Here is a 27,504-nt window from a genome sequence, read left to right as displayed (position 1 = left end):
GGCGGGAAGCCGGCGGCGCTCGGAGCTGCGGGCGGCTGCGGCGACAGAGAGGAGCGACCCGGGCCGGGCCGAGAGGGGGGCGAGCGAAGGAGCGGAGCCGCGGAGGAAGGCAGCGGAGGAAGGCAGGCGAGCGGCGGCCGTTCCGCACCTGCCGCCGGCCGGGACACGTGGCGCCGCTGAGCCCCGCTCCTCGCCCGCAGCCGCACGCAGCCGCCCGGCACCATGGGCAAGGGGGTGAGCGGCGGGGCCCCGGGGCGGGGCGCATGGCCGGGAGGGGGAGATTCCGGGAGCGCCGCCGGGTTCCCCCCGGCTCCGCTTTCCCTCCGGTTGGAGCGGGCGGGGCCGCGCTTTGTCTGGGGCGGCGGGGTGGCGGCCACGTTGTGTGTGAGCCGGCGGTAGCGGCCGTTAGAGGGCGGCGCCGGTGCCGCCGGCCCCGAGCAGCGTGCCCCGCCGCCGGGGGAGGAAGTCACGGCGGAGCCAGGCGCCGCCGCGCCTCTCCCCCGGGCCCGGCCGCAGACATGGCCGCGGAGGGGGCCCCGCGCCGGTGAGCCGCGGCTGGGGCGGGGGGCGTGCGGCCCCGGCCCCGCCGCCTTCCCCGAGGGGCCCTCCGCCCCCGCGCGTGTGGGGCCCGCAGCCCCCGGGCCGGCGTTATCGGCTGCCCTTCCGGAGCGGGGCTGCCCCCTCTCCCGCCGGAGTGCTTCAGACTTCGCGGCGGGGGCGGGGGGGAAGCGGAGTTGTCCGGATTGTTAGGGTTCATTAGGGCTAATTTGGCTTTGGGTAGCATTGAGAGCGCTGTGGGAGGCTGGTGGCAGGAGGGACATGATCGCCTCTGCCTTTATGATGTTTGCCCTGTTAATTGGGGCGATAGAAGCCTCACAGGAGGCTGTGCAGCTGTTTCTACCCTGTACCTGTGGCGTTTCTAGTTCCAAACCCCAGGGACAGGAGTCCTTAATTCGGATCGTACCTTTTAACTAAAGGAAAAGTGTATCTGAAGGCTCCTGAAAACAGGAGCAAAGACTCCTTGGGGTTGGACGCCGTGACCAGGCGCCCACGTGTGGAGCAGAAACACCTCTTGGGCTGCTCCGATTTTCCTTTAATTTTGAAAAAGTAAAGACCAGTTTCTGGGGTTTATATATTGCTTGGACATTTGGGTTTTTTCCTGTCAAATGCTTCCCCGCGTTATCTTGTGTAGCTAGAGTTGTGTAGGCTTTTATTTACCTTTGTTTGAGACTTTTTAGAATTCTTAGTAATTTTAGGCTGGTTTAGCCAAAAGCTGAATTTCTCTGCTTCTCGAAGGAGAGGGTGACGGTGCAGGGTTGGAGGAGTGGAGGTGGGAGCGTCATCCCTGCCTACAGGTGTTCCGCGCTTCCCCAGGTGCTGTTCAAACATTGCCTTGACTTTGCATTGTCCTCGCCAGCGGCACGACAGCGGCAATGTTGACATAACCTCGTGAATAGTAAGGGAGCTGCAAGAACATGGCTGAGTGGACAGTTATTCAGAAGAGAGAGGGTTGACGAGTGTGTGGGATGGGTTTTCAGGGTTTTTTTTTGGTGGGGTCTCTTTGGTTTTGCTGCCCCAGTGAAGTCCTTTTGATGCTTGGCAGCCCAGCGTGGCGTATTTCAGTACGGTGAGCTACAGGTGGTAGTAGTACAGCGAGGGGTCATCTAAGAGATAAAATGTTGAGGGTGGATCGGGTGGTGGTGCAGTCTTCTGGATGCTTTAAATCATGGAAAAATCCATGTGTGTACATCTGGCTGCGGTGCAAAAGGCCTCCAGAGGCTTGGCTGGACTCATAGGAGGTAGAAATGCTTTCTAATATAGAGGGCTGCCAGCTGTCTCGCTTCCACTTCGGGTTTCGTAGGTTGCGTGGATCATAAAGCAATTGGCCTGAAACTGAAGTGCCGACACAAGGGATAATTCACCAGGGTATGGCTGCCTCAGCTTTCTGCTAGCAAGTCACAAGATTTGTTTGTTTAGCGGTGAGAATGCATGCGGGTCATAGGGGAGCCCCTGAAAAATGGGGATGTGAGGGCAAGGCTGTGAAAAAGGCAGTGTGTGGCTGCAGCACTGAACAGCACGTGCCCGCCCTGGGTTAGGGTGCCCAAAAAGGAAACCTCTTTCCCTATGGGATGGAGGAGAATCTGAGAGTATAAGTGTGAGAGAACGAGTTCCTTGTCTCTGTGGCTGTGAGGAGAAGCCGATCGGAGCGCCTGTTTTACTTTAAATGGTAACAGTACAAGGGGAGGGCCGGGAGCCCGTGTCGTTCAGCCCAAAAAGCAGATTATCCAAGGGGGTGTGTGTGTTGGAGGAAGGCAGAAGGGATTTCATTTCTGTTCAGAGCTGCCCGCAGGCAGCAGCATATTTTGCTCGGTCTCCCTCGCCGCGCAGACACAGCGCAATGTCGTCAGTGCGTGCTTTGGGTTGCTTCTGGAGGTCAGTGCTAATGCCTGAACCCCAGTTCAGGGGTTTTTCCTGTCAGAAACCAGGAAGGCTTATTGCATAATGGACAAACTGAGGGGAAATTATGCAAATCAAAGCAATCCTTATCTCATGCAATTAAGAAATCTTAAATATATTTACTCTCTTCCCTCCCCCATCTTTTTCATTCCTACTTTTTATTGCTATGGCTAGAGGATACGCCTTTTGCCAAAGCAAGCCCCGCGCCTAGTCAATACACATTTTTGCAATAGCAGTGTAACAGGACGAAGGCTCTCTGGCAAGTCGTCTGTCCCTGCGGATTTCAGTCCCACAGCCTGGTGGGATCCTGACCTGCTGAAAACTGCAGAAGTTCATGCTTCACCCAGGCCTTTCCAGGCAGCTGAAGTCACCGGCTCCTCTAGGGGAGAACTGTGTCCAGTCCACTTGTCTTTATGTGCTTGACAGCTACTAGAGATGTCTGGATTGATGGTAAAGATGCACTAATATTCTGGGCAAAGAATTGTGGGAGATACCTGCTTTAGCAGGGGGCTTGCACTAGATGATCTCCAGAGGTTCCTTCCAACCGTGACCATTCAGTGATTCTGTGACAACACTCTGTAGCTTCACCACGCTGAAAACCTAGCAAGGGTTGCTCAGCCGTGCCAACGGTGGCATTTGGCAAGTCAGCTCTGCACTCGGATCTTCAAGCAGCTCCAACAAGATGTAGAGGTGTTTGTGCTAATATTCACAGAAGGCTTTAGGTGTGTGGGTGGTCCTGTTTTTACCCAGATGATGAAACCCCTTGCGAAGTTTAGATCCCTTGTTGTGGGAGGAGAGCTTGCCCTTCCATAATGTGGGAAGCAGCAGTCTGCTTGCGATGAGCCATTATTAGCTGTAGAGTAAAAGCTGCTTTGTACTGTCCTAGAAGCTGAGCGTATGTTCAATTGATGCAGTTGATTAGACTTTTGATTAAAGATAGGGGGTTGAACACAGTTCTTGCAGAGGGAGTAAGAAGGATCCAAGGGAAGGCATTAGCATCCTTGCTAGGGTCATGAGCAGTGTTTCCAGTCCAACAGGCATAGTCCGTATCATGATTCATCTGGTTAATGTATTTACTGGTGACTTGTCTCATGAGGCAGCAGGACAGTAACTTTTCTGTTTTCTCTGCGCAGTTGATTATAATGACATAAGTACTAGAACAGATCAGGCCTCCAGAGACTGCGTAATTTATTTTGGCTCTTACTTGACATTTCTTGTTGGATTAGGTGATGTTAGAATAGGGTACTTCTGAGCTTGCCTGATGATTTGCACCCCTCCCGTTTCCTGGTCAATCATGGCTTGTATTGAGAACATCAGCCATGAATGGCTCAATTAGTGTGGAGGGGAAAAGCATAAGCTGTATTTGAAAGACAATAGGATTTTCTGGGGCTGTATAAAAATTCTTACACTGGTATGTACAAATGTTGTGCTTAAGCCAATGGAAAAAAAAAAAAGGATCTCGCATAAAAAAAACACACCTGTGTTGCTTTTTCTGTGGCGGTTTTGATGAGTCAGAGTTCTAGGCTAAGTCAAGTAAGGGGGTGACATTTCTGATGAGACAGACCTTCCTTTGTGTTCAATCCATGTGATTAATTCTCCGTAAGACATGGATTTGAAGTGCCATAGGCCACCTGCTTATTGTACAGCAGGAAAAGGAGGGGAGAGCAAGGGAAATCCTACAGCGCTGAGGGGTGGGATGAACCCCTTGTCCCCTGGCAGCCCAGCCAGCACGAGGCTTTGTTGAACAGATTGGGCTCATCTTGCCAGAAGAGACACAACGGCCCTGAAAGCACAGAAAGGGGCAGGACTTTCTCTGATCTATGCGTCATGTTCAGATTTGAATGATGAAGCAGGAAGTTCAGACTCTGTGTGAAACGATCCTGTAGCAAGAGCTGAGACTGATGCTACTGACTGACCTGCTCTGTAAGGGTGGGATGCAATACTAAAGCAACAGATGGGAAGGTGTTGTGCTTTATTTTTATTTAATTTTTTTTTAACTGAGGAACTCTGAGCTCCTTTGTAAGATGGATTCCACTATGACCCAAATGCTTGGGTGCTTAAAGAAAGAAGTAACTCTATCTGCTTTTTGTCCTGACTGCAGCTGATCACTGAGGGTTTTATTAAGTCTTTTTTTTTAAGAAAATCGTGCTTGAACAAGGGCAGTGAGCCTTTTCGTGCTTGCCCACTTGTAGGTTGTTTCGGCAGCTGAAAGAGCTAAACGCTCTTATATTCTTGAGCTGTTCACTGGTGCCCCCAGTAAGACAGGTAACTGCGAAGTTTCAAAGAACCAGGAGGTTTTTAGATCACCTGCAAGAGCTTGCCAAGCTTTTCTGGGGGGAAGGAGTGAAGCTGAAGGTGATGGCCTGCTAGTCAAGGCACCAGCTCCTTCACCTGCGTTAGAAATCGTTTCTTGCCTCAAGCAGTCATCAATAAGCATGTGTTTTGTGCAGGACTGTGTTTGAACTTGTCTGGTAGAGCTCTAGTGGAAATCAGAGTTGTTTCCTTCAGAGACTGAAGGAGAGAGATGCTTCATGGTGACTTTCTGTGAATTGCCCTGTGGCAAATTCTTGTGATGCTGGAATGTGAGGACTATGCTGGTTTAAGTTCCATGGCTTCTTTTTTTAAGAAGTGAAAGGAGAGTTTAGGTGCAGGGAGGAGAATGTCAGGAATGCTAGTCTGTAGTTCTGCCTCCTTTCGCTGGATGAGAAGAGGCAAAAAACTTGGCTCTGCTCCACTTTTTAAGAACTGTTTCCATTGCACAGCCCTGTAGCTGCGTGCAAGGATATGGGAGATGCAAAGCCTGCTTTTACTGAGCAGGGCAAGAGAGGGCTTCTGTGCACATGAAATGTATGAGTGTGGCCGCAAAGCGGTGTGCACAGAGGTTCCTCGGAACACTGGAAATACTTGTCTAGCTGTGACTGAGGAGTTCTTTTCTAAAAGTTATCTTCCTTCTTTTTGGTGTAGTTTCACTTTTGGTTTTGGTTTCTATTTGGAATAAATAATAAAAATTTCCCGTGCTAGCTGCTCAACAGGGCAGTTCAGTTGTTGAATCCTAACAGTAGTTTCTGTGTCCGGATTGCTCTCAGGAATCCGGTTTGTGATGTGAGGTGCTCATGCAAAGATCAAGCAAGGCGATGCCTTTGAAACCTTTTCTTAATCCTGTTAATGGCTTGACTCTGGTGCCACTAACTGCTGTTTCATCTCAAAATTACATCTCTGGGATCTTACTGGGTGAAAATCTAATTGCATAAAACTTGTCAGGGATGTAATAGGTCCCATGTAGAAGGGAAGGGAAGGAAAAGCTGCTGTTGGAGGCTTCTGAGAGTCTGGAAGTGTATGGAGTGCTTAATGAAGGAGCTGCGCAGTAAAGGCTGTCCTGGTGCCTGGGTTTGGTACCTTACAGGGTATCCAAACTTGTAGTTTGGGATTTTCTGCCTATAACTCTTTATTTTTTTGCCTTCTAAGTGATGTTTATATGTGCTATGTCATGATTTGTTTGTCCTTAGATGCTTGTTTACCCTGTCATGACAAGTTCTAAACTGCTGCATGATTTCATGTAGAATCAACCATAATGTAAGTGAATGAGAATCTGAATAAAGAGGCTTTAAGCGAATCATCTGCTCTGTGAAGTGTAAGCAGGACTAAGCACAGACTGAATCTGCGAAAGTGTACTACTGCTTTGTGTACTATTGTCGCTGGTCAAACTGCCATAAATTGAAAGCAGATTTCTGTTGCGTAACGGGCCAGCTAGAGTGCCAAACTGAGAATGAAAGTGTTGGAACTTATCCCCCAGATTTGACCAGCCGGAGATACCACCTCTTATTTATCTTCAGTTGATAGGCTGCTTCTCGCCAGGGGACGTGGGAACCTGCAAAGGGCAGGGAGGAGTTAATGCCTTGAAGGGAACACGTGTATGCACTTAAGGCATGACTTTTTCAGCTTGAGCTGGGGCTAGTGCATCAAGACTGAATAGCATGTTGCTTGCTTTCCTCCTAGCTAGACTTGCACAATGTCTGGCTGTAAATCTGTGTGTTGGAGATGCCGTTGAGCTCTTTTATTTATTTATTTTGGCTTTTATTGAAGTGGCATAAGTTTCGTGGAATCATTTAGGTTGGAAAAGGCTTAAGATCATGAGAGTCTCACCATTAACCTAGCACTGCCAAGTCTACCACTAAACCATGTCCCGAAGCGCCACGTCTACCTGCCTTTTGAATACCTCCAGGGACGGTGACTCAACCGCTGCCCTGGGCAGCCTGTTCCAATGCTTGGCAACCCTTCTGGTGAAGAAATTTTTCCTAATGTGCAATCTAAGCCTCCCCTGGGCAACTTGAGGCTGTTTATTCTTGTCCTATTGCTTGTTACATGGGAGATGAGACTGACCCCCGCCTCGCTATAACCTCCTCTCAGGTAGTTGTAGAGAGCGGTAAGGTCCCCCCTGAGCCTCCTTTTCCCCAGGCTGAGCACCCCCAGCTCCCTCAGCTGCTCCTCACAGGACTTGTTCTCTAGACCCTTCCCCAGCTCCATCGCCCGTCTTTGGACACGCTCCAGTACCTCAATGTCTGTCTTGCAGTGAGTGGCCCAAAACTGAACACAGGACTCGAGGTGCTGCCTCACCAGTGCCCAGTACAGGATGATGACCGCTTCCCTAGTCCTGCTGGCCACGCTGTTTTGAATACAAGCCAGAATGTCACTGGTCTTTTTGGCTACTTGGGCACACTGCTGGCTTGTATTCAGCAGACTGTTGACCAGCACCCCTAGGTCCTTTCGGGCCGGGCAGCTTTCCAGCCGTTCTTCCCCAAGTCTGTAGCATTGTGTGGGGTTGTTGTGACGCAAGTGCAGGACCTGGCACTGTGAGCCTTCATACAGTTGCCCTTGGCCCATTGATCCAGCCTGTCCAGATCTCTCTGCAGACCCTTCCTACCCTTAAGCAGATCAACACTCCTGCCCAGTTTGATGTTGGTTGAAGGTTTGAACTTGCTGAAGGTGCACTTGATCCCCTTGTCCAGCTCATTGATAACAATATTAAGCAGAACTGGCCCCAGTACTGAGCCCCGGAGAACACCACTTGTGACCAGCTTCCAACTGGGTGTAACACCATTCACCACCACCTTTCAGGCTCTGCCACCCAGCCAGTTTTTTACCCGTTGAACAGTACACCTGTCCAAGGCATGAGCAGTCGGATTCTCTGGGAGAATGCTGTGGGAAACTGTTTCAAAGGCTTTACTAAAGTCCAGATAGACAACTTTATAATGAACTGTAATTGCTTTGTGTGCCTGGCAGTCTCACGTGCATAGCTCACATCTGCTGCTGTAGAAGTTGGTGGTAGGGCATTTCTAACAGTACTGTGTCTTCTATTGCAGGCTGGAAGAGACAAGTATGAGCCCACTGCTACATCAGAGCATGGCACAAAGAAGAAAAAGGGGAAGAAGGAGAGGGATATGGATGAGCTTAAAAAGGAAGTCTCAATGGTAAGAGTGTAGGGCATGGAAAGAGCAGCTTTAAGAATGTTCACTATCCTCGAAGCCCTGTGCCACCTGTGACTAAAAGAGAAAGAGCTAGTGTGCTGACAGCACAGTGTGATCAAAGGCACTGAACTCCCTTCTTGTCCCCTCTGTCTCCAAGCCAGACATGCTGCACATGTTTCAGCGTCAAGATGATCACGCAGCAGGCCCTGAAAACATCCCTTCTGAAAAGGCACTTGACACACAACCCAAGTTTCCACTTGCCTGTGTTACCTGTAGCACAATGTAGCTGCATTTGTTCACCCAGGCAAGCGCTGTCTGGATCGCGGTGTTGCAGGCTTTATTGTGCTCTCATGTGAGTGAGACTGCTGTTTTCAGTCCAGCTGAGGAGTTGAGCCTGTACAGCTCCATTTACTGCTGGCCTCTGCTCAGACTGACCTCAGTATTATTCCCTCTAATTGTTTGAGGCTATGGGGAGTGTCTCCCATCCCCAGCTGTGGGTGCTGGATGATGCTATACATCTGTCTGTGAGCATCATCCAGCTTAATCTGCTCCTTGAAGATGATGCAGGTTTTGTTTCTCTGCTGTGGATTTGAGTCTGGGCTTTTACGTTTTTGGCCCCATTGTTAGGGAGAGGGGATACTAAAGCTTACTCCAAGATGAGATTTTGTGTTCAGTGGCAATACTAACTTAAGTATCTGCTCCCTTCAACACAACCTTTTAAGTGAGGCACTGCTCTGCACCAACGTGATCCAGTTGAAACATGGCTGTGAAAAGGAGCCTCTTTTGAGGAAGAAACACTGCTTAAGCTGACAGCATTACTTCAAAATGCGTGAAATTACAGGGTTAATCTTCTGTGCATTCCTACCTTCCTTCCCAACTCCTTTCCTTTTCCCTCCTTCCCCCCCCCCCAAAAAAAAATATCACCCACTGAGGCTTCACAGAATCTGCTGGGGGTGTAAAGACTGCACTAAGAAATAGTCAGAGTTTGTTTAAAAAGCTCTCATGTTGTACTCAAATAGTCACAAGAACACTAAAAATGAGACTGCTTTGACTTGTAGGATGAGATTGAGGTTCGCTTCACAGAGAAGACGAGCTACAGTCTTGCTAGCTCACCAAACTGTTAAGGGCACACGACCTGGGGTGGGGGTGGAATTGCTCAGCTCTTGCTGATCAGCCTGCAGGGACTGTGATTTCTTCCCCATTAAACCATTTCTTGTCTTTCAGGATGACCACAAGCTGAGCCTTGATGAACTTCATCGTAAATATGGAACAGACTTGAGTCGAGTAGGTAGACTTTGTTTTCCCTCCCTCTTTGCCCTGATCTGAAAAGCAACAGTTACGGCTCAGAGCATTTCACAAAGGGAGATCTGGGTGGTCTGGATTTTTTTTTTTGTGGGTTTTTTTTTTTTTCTTCTTTTTTGTTTAATCTCCCCTCCTCCAATTAATTTTCCCAGGCTTTGGGAGAACTGTTGAGCTCACAAATACTTCTCTTCATCCTCCCGCTGTACAGCCTGGCTGCAATACTTTAGTGACTTTGTTAGAAACAAAGTCACTGTTATCTGTGTCTGAATTGTTCCAAGGTCAAGTTGATTCTTTGATTTATTTTTCTTTTCCCTGGGAAGCTTGTAATAAAGGCAAATGTTTGTTATATTGCAGATGTAGTTTAGTGAGCTAGCACATGCCCGGAGACTTCATGATGGCTAGTAGCAGTTAAAATTTTACTCTTTTATAGGAAGAGGTGTGCAAATGTCCTAGCTAACATCAAAGTCCAGTGCAGAAGCACTGCAGTGGTTTTGCACCTTTGCTCTCATTTGCTTTGCTTAATAAATTTTTTGCATGAGTGCATGTAGCAACGAGCCTGCTCTTACTCTGTAACAGCAGAGACTTGCATATTTCTGTCAAAGACCTTGGCTTCTGAAAGCTGAGCTTCCTGGAAGGCCAGTCCAAAGTGTCATCATTTTTATGGCTCCCAGCTTTCACTTGTTCCATAATTTGATAGGATGGATTCCACTGGGCTGTCCCGCAGAGCTCTGTAGCCTTCTCAGCAGCCTCCTCCTGCTGCTGTAGCCTTCTTGTCCTGCCCTTCTTTAATGTTTGTAGCCCCACAGCCTGCAGGCTCCTCAAGTAGCATCCAGCATCCTGTAGCTCCTCTTTTGGCACTTGGCTTTCATGTCCTGCATTTGCGTTGCAGAGCCCTGGCAGCTGTGGAGATCTCCATTGCCTGTTAGCATCTCCTTATACCTGCTGTAGAACATGAACAAGTTCAGAGCTACCTTCCCCAGTCAGTCTTGCCACAATGCCTATGAAAGGAACCTTTTTTCTAGGGTTTGACTTCTGCACGTGCAGCTGAGATTTTGGCTCGTGATGGCCCAAATTCTCTCACACCCCCACCCACCACTCCTGAATGGGTAAAGTTCTGTCGGCAGCTCTTTGGAGGATTCTCGCTTCTGTTGTGGATTGGTGCTATCCTGTGTTTTCTGGCTTATGGCATACAAAGTGCGATGGAGGAGGAGCCCAACAATGATAATGTAAGTAAAAATGTCTGGTTTACCTCAAAGGCAGACCGAGCAGCCCGTTTGGCTCAAAGCAGATTAACTTCCTCTAAGCATTCAGTCCAGAAGGTTTTCCCATAAGCACGGGAAATTCAGTTGTGTGAGCTTAACATGTCTTGGAGTGCTTCCACGTAACTAAATGGACAGCCAACTTCCTTTGTGTTGTGTTAACAACACTAGCTTGTGGATGGCCTTTGTGTACAAAATGTACAGAGACTGCGAGTACCTCCATGCCTTGTAACAGGGCACTTAAATACCGAGCAATTTGTCTGGACAAACTGGAAGTCTTCCAGGCAGATCATCCTCTTGACTTACTTTCTCTGCTACTTGTAGCTGTACCTGGGTGTTGTGTTGGCAGCTGTGGTTATCATTACTGGCTGTTTCTCTTACTACCAAGAAGCAAAAAGTTCCAAGATCATGGAGTCCTTCAAGAACATGGTGCCTCAGGTATGGAATACTTCATTTCCTTGAGATCTGCCAAGCTGTAGCTTGCTGAAGCTCATTAACTATTTAAAACATCGGTCTCAATTGCAAAAGGCCTGGCTGTTAGTGTGAGTTACTAGCTTTTAATTTCGAGGGGTCTATATGAGACTCCTTCCTCTTCAGGCTCCAAGTAACCTTGCTAATAGGCCAGGGCAGTCCCTGGCACCCTGTGAGTTCCACTAGCTTATTAATGTTCATAGGACACTTTCTTGATAGTCTGGGAAGCTCAGTAACTGGTGTGATGGGCACTAAAACTCAGATCCTTCACAAAAGTCTATATTATACCTAACTATCTCACTGTCACCTTGGTAACAAGGAACTTTAATATCAAGGAAACAAAAATAGCTGTTTTTCTTAAATGACACGTATGAGAGAGAAACATCTTAGCACAAGTAGAAACCTTGTAGAACCATAACACAACTATTTTAAGATACTCTGATCTTTTGAGCTCTTCAGATTGCTTTTGACATAGGTTATTTCTTTACTGTCTTTCAGCAAGCTCTTGTAGTCAGAAATGGTGAGAAGATCAGCATAAATGCTGAAGGTGTTGTAGTTGGAGATCTAGTGGAGGTGAAAGGAGGAGACAGAATTCCAGCTGACCTTCGGATCATATCTGCTCATGGTTGCAAGGTACAGCAGTGACGGGCTCTGTGAAAGCTTCATTATGAAGGATGATGAATTAGTTGGGTTTTAAAGAGTGCCTTCTAAGTAGTGAATGGCTGGTGAAGTGGAAGAGAAGGGTAGGGGGAGTGCCTGCTGTTTTATCAGCCTTCATTGCTGAAGGCATCTGCCTACTTGTGTATGACAAAGTACTCTCTTCCATGTAGGTGGATAACTCCTCACTTACTGGTGAATCAGAGCCTCAGACCAGGTCTCCAGACTTCTCCAATGAGAACCCGCTGGAGACCAGGAACATTGCCTTCTTTTCCACCAACTGCGTGGAAGGTATGTGATTCTCCCACTTCCCTAGCTTATTAACAACGCTAGGGATTGAACTGCATAGGTGAGCAATGCAAATGCTGTGCGAGTTTAGTGTGTTAGCTGCTAGCCTACTCCTGCTATGCAAGAGCAGGTTGAAAGTTCCCAGCAAAGGCTTTGCCTGTTGCATCTGCAGTACTGTACAACAAAGACAACTCCACAGCACTACTGTTTGGGTTTTTTCTTTCTTGCTCCTCCTTTGAGGAGCAGGTATGTGCTGTAAAGCATGACTGCCTTGTTACAGCAGTGTTAAGGCACAGATAACATCATGTGAAGCAAGGTGGTTAGGCAGAGCTGTAAGAAATGCTACAGCTGCTGCAGGAAGCAGGAATTTCGGGTATCTCTGGCAGAACTTCCTGTTGCAGCTCTGAGCATGGTGGTAGGCAGTCTGTGCCGAAGCCCAGAGCATCTTTTCCAAACCCACAGGGCGTCAAGGTGTGACTGTTCAGTGATGGGGTAAGGTTCTGCCTGATTCCTATTGTGTCCTGTCCTGACAAATTCTCACCAGCAGGTTGTCCCTTGCTCTTTCCCACTCCTCAAAACCCCCCCCCCGACCCAGCAAAACTGAAGGACCTTCTTGATCTTTCTCAAGAGCCTTGGGGAGAAAAAATGGGCCTTCCCTTAAAGAAGGGAAGAGGACACTGCTTCTTGAAGATGGCTTCGTCTAATTCCCTGCAGTTGGCACTTGATTCCCTGGGATAGAAGGGAGAGGGTGTGCAGTCTGACACGAGGGTCCTGTGCAACGCTTACCTCCATTTATTTCTCGTGGTTACTCTTGAGAGTACGAAATGCTACGGTGGGGGACTTTGGCCATTGGAATACCTACCTGCATTATCTTGGGCAGAGACTGCTGAACTCTAGGGCAGGCTGAGCAAACTCAGCGTGTTTGGGGAAGAGGTTTTTGTTTTCTGAAACCTGTCCCTCTTCCAGGCACCGCCCGTGGCATTGTCATTAGCACTGGAGATCGCACTGTGATGGGCCGTATTGCCAGTCTGGCTTCTGGACTGGAAGGGGGAAAGACTCCAATTGCCATGGAGATCGAGCACTTTATTCACCTCATCACTGGAGTTGCTGTGTTCCTGGGTGTCTCTTTCTTCATCCTTTCACTCATCCTTGAGTACACATGGCTGGAGGCTGTAATCTTCCTCATCGGGATCATTGTTGCCAATGTCCCTGAGGGGCTGCTTGCAACAGTCACGGTGAGTGAAGTTGGAAAAGAAGATGGAGTTGCATATATGGTTCTTAAGAAAATGGAGTGCTTCATGATCAGTGTGAAGTCAGAGGTAGACACTGAAGTAATGGAGTGGTGAGTGTATATGGCTAGGCCTTGTAAGTTTAGTGTATTTAGACTAGTTGCCTGAATCAATCTCAAGTCCTGTAGCTGTTTTATCTAATGAAGATGGGTCCCTAAGCTAGGCCTGCACAGGGGCTTGGCACTGTAGGACTGAAGTGAGCAAGACTAGGGGTTCTGGACTTGTCTTGCCTTTTTCTGTGGCAGGAAGGGGCCTTCCTGTTACAACTGTTCAGGGTTTTTGCACCCACGTGTGCTCCAGCCCTCCTACCCTGAATGGCTGGCAGAGCATCCAGCAAGCGTCACTCTAGTCCCGTCCTGGCTTTTGATCTGAGACCTGGCAGAGGTTCCTGTAAGTTTGGTTTCCTGAAGAGATGGTGGGAGTATCTAGGTGTGAAGTTTGGTTTCCTGAAGAGATGGTGGGAGTACCTAGGTGTGCTCAGCTGTGCAGGGGGAGGCGGTGGGTAAGGCTGGGGGCTTCCATGCAGCCTCAGGAGGCAGAGCAGCAATGGAGCTGGGAAATGCACAGCTGGGAGCAGGAACCAGATAAGAGCCTCTGGTGAGAAAGGGTGGCTGGAGCTGCTGTCGTCTTACACTGGTGAGTTTCAGCCCTGTTGTCACCAGACCTGTTTCAGGCCTTTCTCATACATGGCCTGTCTCCACCTGTTTTGCAGTTTTCAACTTTAACCAAAATGTTAGTCTAGGGCATGTTAATCCCTTCCCAACACACTAAGAAGCAGGAGACTGAAATCTTACAGGTCCTTTTCTGGACAGTTTGTGATGAGGAAAATGTGTCGTTTAAATCTAGCAGCTGGGCCTAAATGCTGCTGTTTATTTTGCACTGGCAGGGTGAGCCTGGAGTTGGGTATCACCGCAGGGTATGTAAGCTGGTGGTTGTTCCATACCCACAGTGAGTTGGGTAGCAGTGATTTGGTGCACAAGCACAGCCAACCTGTCATCTTCCTTGTCTCCAGGTATGTCTGACACTAACAGCTAAGCGTATGGCTCGTAAGAACTGCTTGGTGAAGAACCTGGAAGCTGTGGAAACCCTGGGCTCCACGTCCACTATCTGTTCTGACAAAACAGGCACTCTGACACAGAATCGCATGACGGTTGCACATATGTGGTTTGACAATCAGATTCATGAGGCTGATACTACAGAGAACCAGAGTGGTAAGACCTTTTCTTTGCACTTGAGGCATTTCAGAAAAAAGCTATTTTTTAATGGATTTTCCTGTACTTCTAAGAACCCATGTTTCTAGCATTCCAGCACAAGTGAAGTTCACAGTGCAAGGGCTTCTGACGTACTATTTACAATGAGTATTAAAAGACTTGGTGACACACAGAAAGCTTTGCACTGTACCAGTTCTGTTTAATCCTTAAACTCTGTATAGGCTGTTTTTGTCAGAATTACTGGATTGATATTTGAGTCTCTTGAATGTTCAGCCCCTTATATTTGTCCAGTGTGTACAAATACTGTTCTGCACTTCAAAGTACCCGATTAGTTTTGCCAAAGTGTATCTGAAGAAATTGCCCCATCTTAATTCTGCTAAAAGCATGGACAGCAGAGGTCTTGACCCTGGTAATAAACTACTTGAGACTTAGATGCAGATGGAAATTTCCCATGTTGAGCTAGATGGCTGCCCTGAACAGGGGTTTTCCCAGAACACCCTGGTTGTGTTTACAGAGTGGTAGCAGTGAATGAAGTGACAGTAAAACTTCAGCAGGAAGTTTCTTTTAGATATTGATAAGAATCTGAAATCTCAACGTGCTGTGCAGTTCAGAGAGGTACTTACATCTCCAGAACTGTTTAGTACAACCAAATTCAGGAGTTTTCCAGCTGTTGTCTAGCTTGTGAAACGTCGTGCTTGCAACACGTTATTAGCATAAACTTTTTCCAGTGCTGCTGCTGCGCCCTGTCCCCAACCACTCCAAAACATTGTGCTTGATTAAAGCAGCTCTTTTAAGTGGTTCACTGTTCTTGGTCTTTACAACTAGTGCAAAGTAACAAGCTATAAATAAAGTGTTATTTGGAAGCTCTCAGTTCTGGCTTGGCAACGGTTGGCTTGGCTGCAGTAGAAATAAACCTAGAAGATGTCACTTCATGGAAAGTACATTAGCTTATCAATTACCTGGCTGTTCAATTAATCTCCCTTGAAGCCAATTTAAGAGCCAGCATGAGAGGAGCAGTATCTTTACTTAAGCATTGTTCCTTTGGGAGCTATTTCATCCAGTTCCTGGGTGATGGATAAAGTGGAACCCAGCATCCCTTACTCAAGCCCCTCTGAAAGAATAATGCCTGTCCAGAATCCCTTGGCCAAAGTTAGCATGGCTGCTGCTGCTGCTGCTGGATCCAGCCATTGCTGGAATCTTGAAAGCAGAGGTGTTTTCCTGCACTGTTGCTATTTGACCCTGAGGTCTCAAAATAATCAGCTGTTCATCAGCTACCTGGGAAAGGAGGAGGATTGAAAGAGTTGTAGTGTGCTAGCAGGCTCTAATTTCCTATTTCTGAGGTAAAGGCTTCTTGCTCCAAGCCTGTGGGACTCTGGGCTTCTGTGATTTTTCTGGGGGGGGCTTTTTGACATTCTTCCCCTGCTTTCAGGTGCTTCCTTTGACAAGAGCTCAGCTACTTGGGGTGCTTTGTCCAGAGTTGCAGGTCTTTGCAACCGTGCTGTGTTTCAGGCCAACCAAGAAAATGTACCAATTCTGAAGGTGAGTTCCTAAAAGAAATGTTTGTTCTGTTCCTACCACTACCCTTTTGTAATGGTAGTGAGATTGTCCTGTGGGTCACGGGAACCTGCGAAGCAGGGGTGTCTGCTGCTCTTAATCTTTTCTGCAGTCTGGTGCTTTTATAGATGTGCTACAGGCAGAGGAGATTGGGCTGGGAAGATGTTTCCTACAGCAAACTCACTGCCACCCACTAGCATCTACAGTCTGTTTGGGAGGTCGGATACTTCAGACAGGGCTAGGAAAGACCAGAAGGCTTTTCTAGACATTACTCAATGGCTGTTCTAAGAACTGCTATCTCTGGCATTTGTACACAGCTACAAACACCCAGTTCTGGAAGCTGGGAGAAGTAGATGCCAGAGCTGGGGGAGCAGCAGTGGGAGAATGTTTGTCTTTAGCCAGTCTGTTCTTGCTGGCAAGTCTTGGTTTCTTAAGCTTTTGCTGGTTCAGCACTGGTGCAAACACCAGCATAATATCAATTCAGATTCCCACTTCTGAACTGTGACCCAGCCAGGGTTGAAATTAACTGTACAGCACTTATAATCTGTCAAATATTAGTCATGTTGCTTAGTAAGCTTCTTCCCAAGGGTGTTCTGATGCTGTAGTAATAGAAATGATGGAACAAACCTTTTTCTCTAGCACTCCTCTGACTGTAACTTCAGGTCATGTTTTTTAGACCCAAGATGAAGAGCTGGAGTTATTCTCATCTAAGGAAGGCTTGGGAGGGTTGAAAAGTCTTTAGATACCAAAAAGCAGTTAAAAAATAATAAAAAATAATTCTCATCACAAAGAGATCAGAAGAGCAAGAAATTTGGTGCAAATTGCAGCAAACAGAACTTAAGCAGGACACTGGGCACACAGAGTTCTCCAGAACTGAGAACCCCATCTACAGTCTCTGAGCTCTAACCTTATGAGGGAGGAGGCATGGACAGATTAAATCTTCTCTGCCAGAGGCTTGATAAGATGATCTTATATTGGGGTGGGAAAGCACGTGCGAGTGTTCCTGTGTGTGTCATCAGTCTTCATCTCGCCTTTGCTGTTCTTCGTGGCCAACGGCTTACAGCCGTTCTTCTCAAAGGTTACCTCCCAGCCTCTCTTTCTTCGACTGCACCTGATTATCTGACTTTCTCTGCCCTTTAAAAGGGCTTCTTGACTTTGGCACCAGAAGACTGCTTCTCTCTCAGGCTGGGAGGCCTGGCATCTGAAATGCAGTATTTGTCAGTGGTAGATAATAGAATTATTTATTCCCTGTTCTCATATCATGTTATGTAGAAGCTGGGACTAGGCTGAGATAAGTAAACTTTTTAAAAATATCTGATCTTCTGTGGTGAGTCCACTGGGATGTATGCTTTGATAGTTGTCTCTTCCCTCAGAGAGCTGTGGCAGGAGATGCCTCTGAGTCTGCACTTCTGAAATGCATTGAATTATGCTGTGGTTCTGTCAAGGAGATGAGAGAAAGGTATCCCAAAGTGGTGGAGATTCCATTTAATTCTACCAACAAGTACCAGGTAAGTGTGTATTCTCTTGAGGGAGAGCCGCTGTGTGACACATTTACATAAATTTGCACGCAGTGTGCCTCAAAGCTTGTTTTGGCACCGAAATCTTGTCTAGTCATTGCTTGCTTGTAGACTGCTGAAGACTATGAATTTAAATTGAACAGACCATATCAGTTATACTGCATAAAAGCTTCTGGAGCTGCCTTGACCCTAAGGTGTCATGACGCTGCTGTGAAATGGCCGGGCATGCTTCCCTCCTGTGCAGCAGTAATGCATGGAGAATGGAAGAACTCAAATCTGGAAATAGGAATGAACTGCTAGGAAATGGCCTTAGCGGGTAGAACTTGGATACAGAAAAGGCCACTGCAACATCTGTGCTTATAATGTGAATGTTAAAGTATACATAGTAATTCCTTAGTTTGTGAACCTCTTTTTAAAGTGCAGGTAAAGGAAAAGCAGAGCAGAATATCACAAACTGTCCTAAGCTACTGTAGTCACAAAACACTGAGAGATGGTGATTACTCGTGACCTTCACGGTACATAAAAAAAAGTGTCTATAAAACAATTTCATTTCTTCCACCCTAGCTGTCTATCCACAAGAATGCAAATCCATCAGAATCCCGTTACTTGCTGGTGATGAAGGGAGCTCCAGAGAGGATCTTGGATCGCTGCAGCACCATTCTTATTCATGGCAAAGTGCAACCCCTGGACGAGGAAATGAAAGATTCTTTTCAGAACGCCTACCTTGAGTTGGGAGGCCTCGGGGAGAGAGTGTTAGGTAAGGAACAGCAGCCTTTATCAATTGGAAAAAGATTTGTCCTTCATGCTCCTGTGCAGAGTCCCCACAGATTAAGTCCTGTGTTCCTGCAGCGTAACCATAGCGTGGTGTTGAGTCAAGGTCACTTCAGCAATTCATATAGGAACAGGTCCTGCCTTTAGCCTTTAATCTAAAAGGCAGCCTGCGGGGTCTCGTCTTGCCCAGCGGCTGGGTTGCCTAGATCAAAATGAAGCAGAGCATTTGGGACCTTCAGGTCTCCGTGGGGCCACGTGGTATTAGATTTGCTCCACTGCATGTGAAGCAAGCTGTGTCTGGGCACCTAGCAACAGCTAGTAGTTATCAGAATAGGAGCGTGGCTCCGGCCTCAGTAGCCTTGGCTAAACCTCTGACACTGCCCTGTTATTCTTGCGTAGCTGTTTGCAGAAGCAATAAGCATTTGTTCTCTCTGCCTCCTGATCTGTAGGAACAGAGTAAACATGGGTTTGATGTGTTACAGGATTCTGTCACTTGGCTCTGCCTGATGATCAGTTCCCTGAAGGCTTCCAGTTTGATACAGACGAAGTGAACTTTCCTGTAGACAAACTCTGCTTTGTAGGACTGATGTCTATGATTGACCCTCCTCGTGCTGCTGTGCCAGATGCTGTGGGCAAATGCAGAAGCGCTGGGATCAAGGTAGTTTACTCCTGGGTTGAAAACTGCCTTGCTCTATACCTGTGCATGTAAAGGGCTTCCCTTAGTCTCCGTGTCACTGTAACATGAGTGAAGACAAGTGTTAATGAGGATTTTTGTAGCATTACTCCAAGCTTCATTTCTGAGTTAAATACAAATGATTGTGTGTTAATGGACTGAAAAAATGAGTTAGACTCCGAACTGCTAGAGCACTGGCAGGCGCTGGTGGCGCAGTGTCCCAAAGCATGTGATTTGGCTCAGGTGTGTTCTGCGTGTCCCACAGTACTGACCGAGATGAGAGAGCAAAGCACAGGCTGGAAACGGAACTGGATCTGTTGACTCAGGATTAGCAATTTTCTGTCTTCCATCCACCTCAATCCCTTGCATGCTGGTAACAGGTTACTGCCTGTAGCTCAGCCTTGCTCTGTGCCAGGGCTTGCTAGCAGAACAAAAGCCACGTGGCCTTTTCAGTCTCAGGGGACCCTGCCTTCTGGGCAGTGTTGCTCTGCAGCACAGGCAAGGGTTTCACGGCAAGTCTGTTTGCATTTCAGGTTATCATGGTTACTGGAGACCATCCGATCACAGCCAAAGCCATTGCCAAGGGTGTTGGCATCATCTCTGAGGGCAATGAAACAGTAGAAGATATCGCTGCTCGACTCAACATTCCTGTCAGCCAGGTCAACCCTAGGTACTGACGCTGGGGGGGAAGGACAGAGCTGGTTGAATTAAGCCCTTGCCTCTCTTCTTGCCTTGGATAATCCCTCAGCATCTCTCTCTAGACATGAAAAGCTTCGCAGCGTCTGCTTTGCTCAGCATGTTGTGGCTCTTCAGTGTGTATCTTGAGTTATTGAACAATGCATAAGGCTGTCTTGAATGTGCTTGTGTCTTATGCATGGGTAGTAGTTAGGAGTAAGCCCTATACAGAAAACCCAGGTAGTTTCTTTCATCCTTTTTTGGCCCTGTAGCTGCCTGTCCTGATGGTCTGTCCCCATGCTGGGGGAGAGAAACAGCTGGCTGGGTGAAGTCTTCTGAGGATTAACTCTTTCCCCATGAGCTGAGCATTTGCCCTGCCTGGTTCGTGTCACTGTGCAAGCCCCACATACTGGCCCAATGTAGCAGGCAGGAAAAAGCATCTGAATTGGCATGGGGGAGGGAGGTGGCTGGCTGGGGACTGTTTTGAGCAATGCTGTTGCAGAGCCCAAAATGCACGTACTCCTGTGATTCCAGATCTTTAAATAGTCTAGCTTTGCCCTCAGACGTATACTTAGTCAGGCTTGTTTAGTAATATAACTTACAGGTTCATGGGGAAACTCCAGTAAAAAGAAAATACCCAGTTAGCTAGTCACAGTCCAGACTGAATGGGCTACCAAAAGTAAACTCTGTTTAACTGTTCTATACTGTCATTTCAGCTCTTTTCCCTAAACACCTATAAACTTGATTACTCAAAGCCCAGCTCTGTCCCTCTTGCTCTCAGACTTCTGGGTCTGACTACAGGTGGGCAAAGGGAGCGGGACTTGGGCTGGGTAGAGGAATTGATGCTAGCCAGTAGCTAGAAGCAGCATAAATGTGAAAATTCCTTCCTCTTAAGAGGTTAATGTTTGCCTTCATAGCCTAGTGCAGAACTGAGGCATCCTCAGAAAATGTCCTTTGGCATAAGCAGGCTGTTTGCAGAATGGCTGGGCTGTCTGCATTGCTTAGCTTGACCCAGCCTGTGTTTGAGCTGGAGGGTAGCCACCTAGCTTATGAACTGTGAATAGAGACACCCTGTGGAATGAAATAGCTTGAGGATGACAAGTATTGTGGCTGAAATTTTTTTTTTTTTTGGGGGGGGAAGTGGTTTTGTTGGTTTGGTTTTTTTTTTTTGAGGGTAACTTACCAACCTGGCAGTGCAGGCTGGGGATCAGTGGGCTTGTGTGACTGAGCAGGTCAGCAGCTGGCTGTGAGGGTGGGGAAGGAATTTCCCTGTCTAAACTGGGTGATGTCACGATCTGTGTGGACAGTCTCCTAGACCTATAAGGGATGGTATGCTGAGTGAGAGAGGTGGTATTTTGCTGTAGCGTGCAGGGTACCGAACCAGTCTAAATATAACGTGGCATGCTTTTGTTGCTGAAGAGTGTGGAATAGTTGAACTGGCATAGGATGGGCTCTCTCTGTGAAAAGCCAAGTGTAGATCATCAGCCTGTTGCAAAAGAGATTGCCTGCAGAAGACCGCAGCATCTCTCGTGATGGTGGAAGCCAACTGCTCAGCCAGGGCTTCCTTTCTTGCAGAGGGGCCAAGAGCTGTGGTAACAAATAGGTTTTGCCTTGGTGCATTTCAAAAAGCAGTAGAAAGAATGAGTCTGCTCATGGGGCTTTTTGTCTGTTGCTTGGTGCTGTCTTTTTCTTTGTGTTCACCATCTACCTTGGAGTGTGAAACTTCTGTGCAGAGGCTGCCTGGATTAGTATTTAGTCACAGCAGGAGTTGGTCTTTCCCTAGAGCTCTGAAGAGCCATAGTTTTATGGGCCAAATACAGCTAATGAGAAATTAGTTGGACTTGTGAAGTAAAACATTATATTGTCTCTTGATTGCAGAGATGCCAAAGCTTGTGTTGTTCATGGCTCAGATTTGAAGGATATGACTAGTGAGCAACTGGATGACATCTTGATTCATCATACAGAAATTGTCTTTGCCAGGACATCTCCTCAGCAGAAGCTTATAATTGTGGAAGGCTGTCAGCGGCAGGTAAAGAGAGGGAGTCCAGGGATTTCATGTTGGAGAAATCCCTAGAGAGATATACGTAAACGTGTGTGTGTATATATATATATAAAACCACAGTCAACCCATGCTGCCTTCTGAAGTGGCAGGGCTTAGTTTTCTCAGTGCCCTCAAGTAAACGACAGACTAGATCTCAGTCTTTCAGCAGCTGAAGGCAACTGTCAAGCTGCTCTACGATACATAAATATAAGGATCTTGCAGGAAAACATTTTCTGTTTTTACTGAGGCTTTCTTCTGATCCTACAGTATTTAAATTGTTTAATTTCTAAATGCTCTGGAGGTGCCTGGGAGATGAGGATTCAGCATGTTTATATATTGTCCAGCATCACCTTTGGGGAGAGCAGCATGGTTCTCTGATAAGCCTGATCAGAACAGGGAAAGGGGTGAGGGGAGGACAAGGAGAAACTGAGGTATCTTTGTTGTAAAGTGAAGTAGATTTTATGCTTCATCTCCTGAAAGATAGGAGAAAGCTTTTCGGCCGAAAACATATTACACGATGATTTCAGTCTTTCTCTCCCTGTTCTTGTGACTAGGGTGCCATTGTAGCAGTCACAGGTGATGGTGTGAATGATTCCCCAGCCCTGAAGAAGGCTGACATTGGTGTTGCTATGGGCATTGCTGGGTCAGATGTCTCCAAACAGGCAGCTGACATGATTCTGCTAGATGATAACTTTGCCTCCATTGTCACTGGTGTTGAAGAAGGTGAGTTTATAACTTGTCTACAGTAGTCACAAAGTGGTGTGCTTCAGCAATGTAACTTACTGATTCCCTCTGAAACAGAAGCATCTGGAGGGCTCTCCTTTATTTGAGCTTGTCTCCATGATAAGTGTTTTCAAGGAGGGCCGTGCTGTCCTCCTCCCTTCAGGGTCTTCTCCCCTTCCGTGGGACCAGCATGACGCTTTGGGATGAGTAACAGTAGGAAGCAGCTGAGCAACAAAAGCTACTTTGTCCTTTTGCTTAACACTGACCTTACAGTCATCTTTGCCAGCTGAGTCTGACACATTTTCCTCCCTGATGGAGCAATAGCTCTCAAACAGGAACAGAGCAGAGGGTACCTTCAGGGGCTCCTAACGATCATGGGAAACCAGGGCTTAGTATCCTTAGTATGCAGTGAACCCTGATTGATGTGACCAAAAATACTACTCTGTATAGGCGATGCCGTGCGTGGAGCACACAGTCTCATCCTTACGTGCAAGAGAACTCTACAATTTGCTGCACTAGCATTTTGCCTCTCAGTGCTATTGAAGCTGCCCATGAGCTACTTGGCTGCTTTCTGCCGATTAGTGAGAGTTGCATTGTTCTCTCTTCCTTGCCACAGGGCGCCTGATCTTTGATAACCTGAAGAAGTCTATTGCTTACACCTTGACCAGTAACATTCCTGAAATCACACCGTTTCTGATCTTCATCATTGCAAACATACCCCTTCCACTAGGAACAGTCACCATCCTCTGCATTGACTTGGGCACTGACATGGTAAATGCCTTTTTGTGTCAGGAAGAAATTTCAGGAAGAAATGTGGGTGTTCTTGGGTACCCTAAAGAAAAGGCAGGTGGAAGGAAAATGCTTAAATACAGTTTTCTCTAGCGTTCTGGTTTAAAATCAGTGACTGTTTGGTACTTGTAATCCGTGTTCCCTGTCTCATGGCTTTCAGAGTCATGTTCAGTTCCATGTAAGGACAAACCGGGGGTGGGGGGTGGGGTAGGGTCCCTCCTGAATACTACAGCTAGAGGTTTTGGGCGGTGCTGTTTGTCAGGTTGAAAACATGGGGCAAGGAAGGCTGTACACAGTGGAAAATTGAAATGGTTCTAACAGTGGTCCTACCACCTCCCAAGGTCCCCGCTATCTCCCTGGCATATGAGCAAGCAGAGAGTGACATCATGAAGAGGCAGCCCAGAAATCCCAAAACAGACAAGCTGGTGAATGAACGGCTGATCAGCATGGCCTATGGGCAGATTGGTAAGCTGGTCTGTTTTCTCTGGCACCAGTTTGAACTCGGTGGTAGTGGGGGTTATACACCATCCTGAGTCAGTGACTGCTCTGGTAGAGTTGAGGTTTGGGATGTATAAACCAGAACCTCGGGCTGTTAAGAGCTCTTGCCATGATTCTGCCCCTGTGGCACATAGCGGTGGCTTGTGCAGCTTGATCCATTGAATTGCTTTCACAGTAATTTTGTTTAATTGCATAGCGCTGTAAAGGAACTGGCTGACAACCAGCTCTCCTCTGGTTCAGACTTGTTCAGCAAGAACATAGATCCCATTGTTAGTTTAATTGGAAGTAAAGGATTCTCTCCAGCGTATCCCTAAACACACAGTATTAGGAGTCTTGATTAAAGGCAGCTACAGAGACGTGCCCAGTTCACAGGACAGGAGCACATGCTTAATTGCAGCAGACCTTGGGAACCTTCTTGACTATATTTTGCAAGGATTGGGGGTGGCCAAGGCTTAATGAGAATACAAAGGGAGTTTTATCTTGTGTCCTTGAGTACTATGCCATCACAGCACAGGGCAGCACAGAAGTAACTCTGTACAAAGTTGGGCACAGAAGCTGCTCAGCAAAAGAGTCGCAGCTGAGTTTGATGTTAGTGTGAACTATTTCTGTAGCTGCTGCGTGGGAGGCTGAGCCCCTCAAGGAGTAATGTTTGAGGTGGTTGGGGTCTCCTGCAAACTGTTTTCTGTTAATAATTGCACTGCACAGTAGCTTCATCAGGTTTTTGTCGTTCGTTCTTACGTGTTTAGGTATGATCCAGGCCCTTGGAGGTTTCTTCACCTATTTTGTAATCATGGCAGAGAATGGGTTCTGGCCTTCTGGCTTGCTAGGGATCAGAGTTCAGTGGGATGACAGATGGATTAACGATGTGGAAGACAGCTATGGGCAGCAGTGGGTAAGTTGTGAGGCACCACTTAGAGGCTGCCAGCCAGAATTCTAAACGCCTGCTGAACTTGGTGTGAGCACCAGAGCAAAGGCAGCATGTCTGAATGCATGCTCTCTGTTTTGTCCGCTTTCTAGACCTACGAACAGAGGAAAATAGTGGAGTTCACTTGCCATACAGCCTTCTTCGTCAGCATTGTGGTTGTGCAGTGGGCAGACTTGATCATCTGTAAGACCCGAAGAAACTCTGTCTTCCAGCAGGGGATGAAGTAAGTCATAAGTCAGGCTGTCCATGGAGGGATTTAGAATTGGATTCTGTGTATTCTCCAGCACATGGCAATCTAGTTCTTCATCCCAGCACTCTCTGGGGATCTTGGCATAAGTATTGAACAGTGTGGTGCCTTGGTAGTGGATAAGAGGGACGGGGTGCTCTGTTTCTTGTAGTACCTGTTGCAGTAGTCAGGCTGAGACAGTGTGAAGTGCTGACTTCTGTTGGCTGTGGGAGCTAGCCCACCTGGAAGGACAGTGACATGCTCCAGCGCACAGCATTGTGCAGCAGCAGAGCCAGCTGATCAAGAGATCTGGTGGCATGAACCCCAGCTGCCTTCTGAATTTGTAATGAAAGCAATTGCTGGCTGACTTAGTTGTGAACTGGAATGTATCTTTTGTCTAGAGACATAATACCCTTGTGACAGCTGGGCCATCAGCTTGGATGGCCTGATAGTCCCCACCTGATGGATTTCTGGGCTAGACCAAAATGTCTGTTTCTATCGACTACCATGTGGCAACTAGGTGGTTTTTCAGGATGTCATCTGTGAGAGTACTTTGTTCCTGACTGCATTTCTGTTTCTACTAGGAACAAGATCTTAATATTTGGTCTCTTTGAGGAGACCGCTCTGGCTGCCTTCCTCTCCTACTGCCCTGGGATGGATGTTGCTCTAAGGATGTACCCTCTCAAGTAAGTCGCATCATGTTTTTTGTGCAGCAGGCTGTACTGCAGAATGGTAGTGCTTGGGTGGGGAGATGGATAAAAGTGAGCTCGTGGAGCATGAAACCTAGTCCTCAACCCAGAAGAGCTCAGGCTAGAGGGTGTGAGTGGTCCTTTGCTGTAGTGGGGCACACCAGGGGTTTGCTTTGCTTTACTGTTTGTGGGGAGCCTGCAGTTCAGTGCCCCACTGAAAATTAGCAACGTGACTTCAGTTGTGCCACTGTGCTGTAGTGCAGCTGCTGTTGTACTTAACTTGCGTGGAGTATTTTTATGGGTAGGAGGCTGCACCTCCAGAGAAAGCCAGTTGAATTGCTCTGAAACACAGGCCAGGTGACTCTTTATTAAAGAACTGGTGATGACATCTTGTGCGTTTTTCTACCTTCCACGGAATTGGCACAAGTAGTAAAAATCTTTTGAAGGATGCTATGTTAGGTGCAGATGACCAGTTAGTGCATAGTAACTTTCTGATGTTGGGAGGGTGCCAACATCTTAAGCATTGCTCAACAGTGTTGCAACACTTTGTGTCCAGGGCTTAGTCTCAAACTTTGAACGGTCCTAAGTGCCATGAAATTTTTCATTGAAAAAAAAAAAACCCAAACAAAAAAACCCAACCCACCCTGGTACCTCTTGCAATCCATTCAGAAGTGTTGTCTAGAGTTTGGTGCTGAAGTGTCAGCATTTCTGAAGAAAGCTGGCCTCTGCCCAATGCCTGCAGCAGCTAGATGTTAGCACGTGTAAATCTGGGGAAACCAATGCAGTTCAAGTGAGCAAGGCTGTGGGCACAAAGGTTGTGTGTGCTTAGAGGAAATATTGCTACATTAATAGGTGGGGAGGTGCTGGTACGGAGATGAACAAAGGTGCTATGACACACCTTGTGCTGGAATTAATATCCAAAAGTGGATGAACCTATTGCAGCAGAAGACTTGATGGTAATTCTTGGCTTGGAGGATTCTCAGCTAAACCACAGCCTTGTGGGAGCTGGTGCCCTGGCAAGCTGGGACATGCCAGCCTTCCTGCCCTCTTCTGTGCCGTCAAGTCAGAGCTCCGCTAGGCGAAGAGAGAGCATCTCCGCTGCCTGTGTTCTCACTGTCTCCTCTCCCAAACAGGCCAACCTGGTGGTTCTGCGCTTTCCCATACTCCCTTCTCATATTCCTGTATGATGAAGTCAGAAAGCTCATTATCAGACGCAACCCTGGTGGTAAGAATACGCTGCTAATCTGTGTATTTCCTTCCCCACCTTTTTACACTGCTGAGCTCTGCAGAAGCTCTGACAGTGCTCAGGGACCCCCAGTGCTGAGCACTATGCAGGGATGTGTTTTGCTGTGTTTCCCCTTCCTCGACATCAATAGTGCAGTGAGTTCAAATTGAGGATTTCCTCTGTCCTTCTGCCTTCGTTCTCCAGCAGTATATGAAAGTACTGATGCACTGAAGGAGGTGGAAAAGACTGATCAATGCTTGGGTAGTTCTAGAAAGCTGGTATAGAGCCCAAAAACTGCAGCGCATTAACAATTTGTCAAGATTTTTCCATTGTGATGGGTCACTTACTAGTTCAGGTGCTACAGTGCAAGTTTTCGAAGCCTAAAAGCAGCTCTCATGAACTTCATATTGGTCTGCCTCAAGACTAAACCTGCTTTCTTGCTCCCTTTTCTTTTAGGTTGGGTGGAAAAAGAGACCTACTACTAAAAAGCGCCTGTAAAACATTCCACGCACAGCCCATGCCACCTCTCCACCATCTCCCCTGTGTGCGTACTTCATCTTTGCAAGCGCAGAACTGTGCCTGGGCAGGAGTGAGCTGAAACTAAAGGAAACGTGAAGAAACATGGACTGGAGGAGAAAGCAAGGGGGAGGTGGGGGTGGGGGGAGTGTCTGACCATCAGTCCATGGGGATGAGAGTTTGAGTAGTTTTATGTGCCTTTTTTTTTTTTTTGTAAAAGGAAACTGAAGATTTTATATGTGGATTTTTACAAATAAAGATGGATTATAAGAGGATGCCCCCA

The 27,504-nt window shown here is 47.4% G+C and overlaps 1 protein-coding gene and 1 long non-coding RNA gene across 2 annotated transcripts; one reads left to right on the top strand and one right to left on the bottom strand.

The window, feature by feature from the left end:
• On the top strand, positions 1–27,504 carry ATP1A1 (ATPase Na+/K+ transporting subunit alpha 1). Its single transcript, XM_040594744.1, has 23 exons — positions 1–234; positions 7,818–7,925; positions 9,147–9,206; positions 10,247–10,450; positions 10,808–10,921; positions 11,453–11,587; positions 11,785–11,902; positions 12,866–13,134; positions 14,201–14,399; positions 15,829–15,938; positions 17,327–17,461; positions 18,035–18,227; positions 18,724–18,899; positions 19,448–19,584; positions 21,468–21,618; positions 22,185–22,353; positions 22,970–23,124; positions 23,484–23,607; positions 24,387–24,532; positions 24,658–24,788; positions 25,376–25,477; positions 26,614–26,705; positions 27,162–27,504. The coding sequence occupies exons 1-23, from the start codon at positions 223–225 to the stop codon at positions 27,188–27,190; spliced, it is 3,069 nt and encodes a 1,022-aa protein (XP_040450678.1). The 5' UTR covers positions 1–222; the 3' UTR covers positions 27,191–27,504.
• Positions 4,345–20,710, bottom strand: LOC121088517. Its single transcript, XR_005827976.1, has 3 exons — positions 20,321–20,710; positions 8,354–8,357; positions 4,345–4,355 (listed from the first exon to the last, which is right to left on the bottom strand). It is a non-coding gene; the product is annotated as an uncharacterized LOC121088517 (long non-coding RNA).

Source organism: Falco naumanni, chromosome 5, assembly GCF_017639655.2.
Source record: "Falco naumanni isolate bFalNau1 chromosome 5, bFalNau1.pat, whole genome shotgun sequence".
Lineage (NCBI taxonomy): Eukaryota > Metazoa > Chordata > Aves > Falconiformes > Falconidae > Falco > Falco naumanni.
Note: the sequence above shows the minus strand (reverse complement) of the source record. Positions and strands in the feature narration are given on the sequence as shown.

Excerpts from the sequence above, each read along its gene's own strand:
- ATP1A1 (XM_040594744.1), top strand. Across the intron at positions 18,228-18,723 it reads CCTCGGGGAGAGAGTGTTAG|GATTCTGTCACTTGGCTCTG; the intron begins GTAAGGAACAGC and ends GATGTGTTACAG. Across the intron at positions 23,125-23,483 it reads TTGACTTGGGCACTGACATG|GTCCCCGCTATCTCCCTGGC; the intron begins GTAAATGCCTTT and ends CCACCTCCCAAG.